Source organism: Girardinichthys multiradiatus, chromosome 5, assembly GCF_021462225.1.
Source record: "Girardinichthys multiradiatus isolate DD_20200921_A chromosome 5, DD_fGirMul_XY1, whole genome shotgun sequence".
In the NCBI taxonomy this organism is placed as follows: domain Eukaryota; kingdom Metazoa; phylum Chordata; class Actinopteri; order Cyprinodontiformes; family Goodeidae; genus Girardinichthys; species Girardinichthys multiradiatus.
This window is the reverse complement of record NC_061798.1, coordinates 13,564,925-13,571,358: the sequence shown is the minus strand read 5'-3', so window position 1 is coordinate 13,571,358 and position 6,434 is coordinate 13,564,925. Positions and strand designations below refer to the sequence as shown.

General features: G+C 33.5%; 1 protein-coding gene across 1 annotated transcript; it reads left to right on the top strand.

The window, feature by feature from the left end:
* The first annotated feature begins 2,091 nt into the window (after positions 1 to 2,091).
* On the top strand, positions 2,092 to 4,121 carry LOC124868949. Its single transcript, XM_047366610.1, has 5 exons — positions 2,092 to 2,224; positions 2,333 to 2,722; positions 3,293 to 3,439; positions 3,519 to 3,580; positions 3,765 to 4,121. The coding sequence occupies exons 1-5, from the start codon at positions 2,188 to 2,190 to the stop codon at positions 3,918 to 3,920; spliced, it is 792 nt and encodes a 263-aa protein (XP_047222566.1). The 5' UTR covers positions 2,092 to 2,187; the 3' UTR covers positions 3,921 to 4,121.
* Positions 4,122 to 6,434: the final 2,313 nt, after the last annotated feature.

Here is a 6,434-nt window from a genome sequence, read left to right as displayed (position 1 = left end):
AATAGCAGAAACTATAATATTTACGTGAGTGTTGTTTTAAGAAGGTCAGATTGCTTCAATTATATATTTGCTACAGATAAAATACGGTTAAGAAATTATCATCTTGTTGCAACCAAATTAACGGCATACCAATGGAATTGTACATTAAAATTTAAGCAGAAACAAAATATTTCAAAATGTTATCAAAAGAAAATATGCTTCTGCAATCACTTTTAGACACTGAAATTCTATATTTAGAACAAGAGAACAGCTGGTCATTGTGATTGCAGTTGCTTTTTCCTGTCACAGAAGAGATGATATGTTACTGTCCATTTTTTAATGTGCTGTTCAGTCCAAGTCAAAATTTAAGTATAACACTTAACTTAGATAAATACTTGTTTACTTGTTTCAATGTAGCCCAGGGAGCCAGTGTTGGATAATGATGACTTATGATCAATTTAATGTTTTGTAAAATCCTCTAAAAGAAAATCAACTGTAGAGCTCACAGCAATGTTTAACATTTAATGTGAAACCCTTTAGACACAATGGGAAGTTAGGTCAAGATTTTGCTGAGGTTACAGCTGTCTAGCAAAGACCAGACATGTAATGTTGTCAAATGATCATTCTAGGCCCGATACATTTAGCTTTCTTCATGCTTGAGCTGTTTTCTGAGGTGTTTTTGTGTGAAAAGTAATTTATTAATTAAAGATAATTAAAATGAATAATTAAAATGATAAGATAATAATAAAAAATATTAAAAATTTAAAATTAATGATAAAATGATTGATAAGAAAATGAAAGGAAAGTTGGACTGAAAACTTGACTAATGTTTAGATAGCAGAGTCAAAGGCCACTTAAAAAAAAACAACAAATAAAGCATCTTAGAGTTTCAGCGCTCTTACAGTTTTCTGGGAGCTTATTCCAGATTAGTGGAGCATAAGAACTAAAAGCTGCTTCTCCATGTTTGGTTCTGGTTCTGGGTATGCAGAGTAGATTTAAGCCAGAAGACCTGAGAGGTCTGGGTGGTTGATACACTGACAACAAGTCTGTAATGTATTTTGGTGCTAAGCCATTTAGGGATTTATAGACTAACAGAAGTATTTTAAAGTCTATTATTTGAGCTACAGGGAGCCAGTGTAAGGACTTTAGAACCAGGGTGATGTGCTCCACTTTCTTAGTTCTAGTGAGGATGCGGGCAGCAGCGTTCTGGATCAACTGCAGCTATCTGATCGACTTTTTAAGCAGACCTGTGAAGACACTGTTGCAGTAATCAATTCTACTAAAGATGAATGCATTAATTAGTTTTTCAAGGTCCTTTTTCCAAGGTCCTTTCAATGTCCTGCTGAGACATTAGTCCTTTAATGCTGGAAATTTTATAAAAAGCCATTTCTAATATTGGACAACAAAAAACGGTTGTAGAAAATGTTTTATTTTACAAATCACACTTTAGGAGCCTTGCTAAGAAGAGCAACTTTAGTGCACACTTTGACACTGGATAGAAAGGCAACTGTATACAATGATAAAACTTCTGTTTTCTACAGAACGTCTCTTTGCATGTAAACGTCTGAAAAAGTGGAATGGGCAGTTTGTCTGGGTTTCCTGTAATGTTTACCAAACAAAAAGAGGTCAGGGGTTTATTTTGCTGTAAGCTTCGTTTTGTCTCATAAATTAATGTGAGCTATTTACCAACAGCCTCATTAATATGACATTGTTTTCCCACCATGAGGGAGGGTTATTTTTGTTTAGTGACATTTGATTTTAAATTACTTTCTTTAATTCAGACACATTATTTTATCAAAAAGTGAGAAAATTAAGATTGAGTCAATTTTGTGCATTTTAAGATAAACTTCATATTGGCTTTGTTGCTTACATTGAGCATGTGCCTTTCAAATATATTGAATGCAAACACTTAAGTTTGTTTTGAAGCTGACAAATGGAAAAATGTATATGGCTAGCTCTGATAGATCACATTCAAAACTTGTGGTTGCTTTTCTTTGTACTCCTTATGAAATCTCGTTATCTTGCAACAATTCAAAGAGCCTCACAGTGCATTTCGCACACTGTCATCAAAGTAAAAACCACAGAATGAAATGTTCCATTCAACCAGCCAATCAACAACTGCCTCTCCTTCAATGGAAACATCTATGTCATCTATTCAACCAGCAAAAACCTGCAAGCCTGTCTTTTATCTCCAGCTCAGCATCTATCATGGATGGAAGACAGACGATGCTGTTTTTTGTCTTAGGTAACCTTTAAAAAATTTAAATAACATTTACATTTTAAAAATATAAACAATTTTGATGTCATTCTGTAATGATCACAGAATTATTAATTGTTTTTGTTTTTTTCCCAGGACTGATATTCAGTCATAACTGCCTATCTGCATTAGTGTTAGAGGTGACCGCCAAGCCAGGAGAAAACATCACACTTTACTGTGACTGCAAAGCATCAACCGGAGTATTTGTTACGTGGTTCTTTAGGAATTGTTCCCATGAAATCCAGCCTGTTTATGTTGTTGCTCTAGTGGATCAGTTAAAACGGGAACCAAAATTTCCGCGTTTTAAATTTGTAAAGAACGACTCTTCAGAATCCCATGACCTGCTGGTTATGAATGCCACTAATTCAGATGTGGGCTTCTATTACTGTGGAACAGAAGAGGTAAAAGTGAAAATGGACAATGACAAAAAAATATTCCGTAATGATATTTACAAGTATGGAAATATCACCACAAGACTCATACTCAGTAAGTAGATTTGTCTGAATTTTCGATGCATTCTATTGTGTCCATATAAAAGCTGACTTTAAAAAAGATAAAAGATATTAGATTAATTAGTCGTAGAAATGTATGTTCAAATGTAATGTTGTGTTATGTACAAACTATGCATCATGTCGCACAAATTTTCTGATTTTATATTAAATTTAGAAAGGAGAAAATAGGCTTAAACTGAAAAGCAAATTATATGTTGTAGATAAATACAAATGACTATTGTTACAGTTGTTAACTTCCCTTTAAGTTATAATGAAAAAAATATCCAAATTTTTAATAAAATTTACTAGATTGTATTAGTTCAGGATCAGTTAATTCAACTAGAAAAAAAGATGGAAAATTTTTTTTATGCACTACTAAGTTAATTATCACAACTTTGGATTTCTGGAGTCTAAGAACATTGACTTTTTTTAATATTGTATTCTGCTTATTTAAGAAATGTATTTTTGGAAGTTAACTAAAAAACAAAAGTTGGGTCAAATATTTCATAGTAAAATGTACGTGTTGAAAAAACAAAACATTTTAACCATTTAATGTTTGATCAAGACACCTGTGGGCCACGTTCTGACTCTAACGAGACAGTGGAGGACTGCAGTGCATGCTGGAAGCTGTTCTTCTTGATGTGCCCGGCTGTTTTTCTTTCCGCGGTTCTCTTCTCCTCACTTATGTTTCACTTGCTTTGCCACAAGACAGGTATCACAATATTGGTCTCTTTTGTGCATTTGATGCAATGGTGATGAAGAATTACTATGTGGATATTTTTCTTTTGAAGGTAAAGAAAATCAAGATGACGGAAATGAACCTGAACAAAAAAGACACATGGAAGAATCACAGGTAACCACCAGAATACAGAGTTTTGTTTTGTTAAGGTACAGATGTACTGTGCTACAATTATCTACCCATGTATTGTAGTTACAGTTGTCATTGAAAACCTGCGCATCTTTTTTTGTATTGTCTTTCCACTATATATAATTTGCCATACAATCATTTTGCCATTATACTGAACTCTAAATCTTAGGATGAAAATATTTGTTATGCTGCCTTGGAAATTAATCATCCATCAAAGAGAACAAAGAAGAGGATGATCCAGTCTTCAGACTTTAGGACTCATACCACTGTCAAGTATGCCTCCAACAAAGATTCACATTCTCCTTGTAGATCCGGTCCGACATGAACAATCGATGCGTACTCAATTTTTGTAATCCCATCCATGCTAAACTAAAGAAAAAAAGGTTTTATTTATTTTTCATAAACATGTAATCTTAAGTAAATGTTTGATTTTAAAATATGTTTATTGTGCATATTGTTGTTATTTTAACATATGGCCATGTGGAAAAATGAGGACACCCTATTAAATATTTAATTCCTTACAAGATATGATGTCTAATGTCATTGTTTTGCTTCTGGAAAAAAAAAAGATTTATTTGAACCTCAACAACAAAAATAAACAATGTTTTACTTATTAAACATGAGAAAGAAAAAAACTTTTTTTCTTGCTTACAAAAAGGTTATGAAACCCTGCTAATGTCTAGCTAGTGTAATTTTAGCGTTTTAAGAAGCAAGCGAGATACTTCGTGGAACAGTCTAACAGTCTCTGATATCTATAAGAAAAGTTTGCTCCACTCCTCTCTTTTAACCGTGAGTTGTTTGATGGGTTTCCTTGATGTATAGCCTGTTTCAAGTCAACCCACAGCATCTCAATCTGTTCATCTGAAGCCACTTCTAGGTGGGTTTTGGGTCATTGTAATGTTACAGGGTCTGGTTCTGTTTCAGCTTTAATATTTAATTTTATTTCACATTTTCTTCTGACACCCTCTGATACACGGTAGAATACATGGTGGAGAAAAACATCCCCAAACATGAAATTTGTAGCTCCCTCTAAGTCTTTTTGGATTTCCCTGGGCATGGCACCAGCAGATGCAGTAATGGCGCAAGTAAGTGTACAAACGTATTGTTTTCATACCACTAATTTGTCACAAAAAGTAGTTTGCAGATGTTTTTAAGCGAGCGGAAAGTAGACCTGAAAACTTCATCTGTGCAGTCAGTTCATCAAGAATGAGCCTACTTTGAAATGTTCTTTCGGAGGATTTTTAAGAAGTCAGGAGTATAATTTGATACATTTCCAAAAGAACAAATCCCAAAACTATGCTGTCATAGAACTAGAGTACTTAGGTGTCATCAGCTTTTTACAGGTGTATTTTCATTCTACTGTTAACTCAACAAGTAAGCCTTATACTATGTTACTACCCAGGGCCAGTTCTAGGTATGCATATATAAGGGGACAGGCAGAAATGGTTACACATTATGCACATGCGCATGTTTATTGTTGTTGTTGATTAGTGTTTTCTTTATGGGATTGGGGTAAACTGTGTAGTACTGTGCAATTTGCCAGACTGCGCTGGTGTCCTCCCAGTTGGACTTCTTTTGAACATGTTGGGCTGGAAAAAAATAGCTTTTGGCGGTTTGTTAAAATTGGGCTGCTTTCACAACATTTGGAATGTTTTTAATAATTATTCATATCAAAATAGTTGTCATTGGTGGCAAAAAAGTAAAAACCTGCACATCTCAAAATGGTGTGTCTTTTTATTCATTACTAGGTCATTTATTTTGAAAAAGAGAATCTGTTGAACATGACATCATCAATCAGTGGTGGTCATTTCCCTGTCACTGTGTCATTATATTGGTCAATTGTAAACGCCCAAAACGCTGTTAAGAGTTAATCTAATATACACTAAGGTGCATCCTTTACTTTGTTAAGCATGCATAGCATGTTCCGCACAGTGTGAGTCGCTTTTGAAACATTAAGTTGAAACATTACACTAATAATAACTAATAAACCAATATCCATCCTTTCATGTAGCTCAACTTAAGACCTGCCTTTCATTTCAAATCACAAATCTACTTTAGGTAGTTAATGTTAGCATTGGCTCTATTGTTATGCTAATAAAATTAAGTAACATTTTCCTATTTATTTATCATTTTTTGTTTGCTGCTTTCTATCATAAACATTATATTCAGCCTTCAGCATATATTAGCCTGTAATGTTAACTACTGAACAAAATGATTCCTCAACTGTTGAAGTAGAATTGCTTGCATGCAGGGTCGTTTTTAGGGTCTCAAAACATTGGGGGCTTTAGCACAAATCCAAAATATTAGCATTTCAATAAGATAATTTATAGGTAATTTAAAGTTAAAATAATATAGGACATATTGTACCAGTTCGCTGTCTCGGCTGGTATTAGACTGAATGTAAATTATTGTGAATCAAACAAGAAAAGTTTGCAATAATTTTACTTTTTATTTTTGTTAGACGTTGAATGAAGGACAAGGAGAAACAGAGTTTAGGCCTGATGAAAAACCATTTTGCTGAAGCAAATAATGACACATTTTGAGGTATTTAGAAACGAACGTAATCTGAATTTTTGGTGACAAAAGTTTTTCTTAAACTCAGAGATGTTTACTATGGGCCAGATAAATGTGCTTCTTTTGTCATCTACATAAATTACATATTTTAAACATTACATTCTCATCAAAGTGTTCCACTCCTGAGGCTCCATTGTCTTTATTCTTATATTTCAAAAAAGGAAAGTGGTATAAAGTTGATTTTCCTAAATCTTAGTCAAATGGTAAAAATCCTAAAACACATTTATTTTACTATGCCAAGAGCTTTCGAAACATTTTTCTAAAA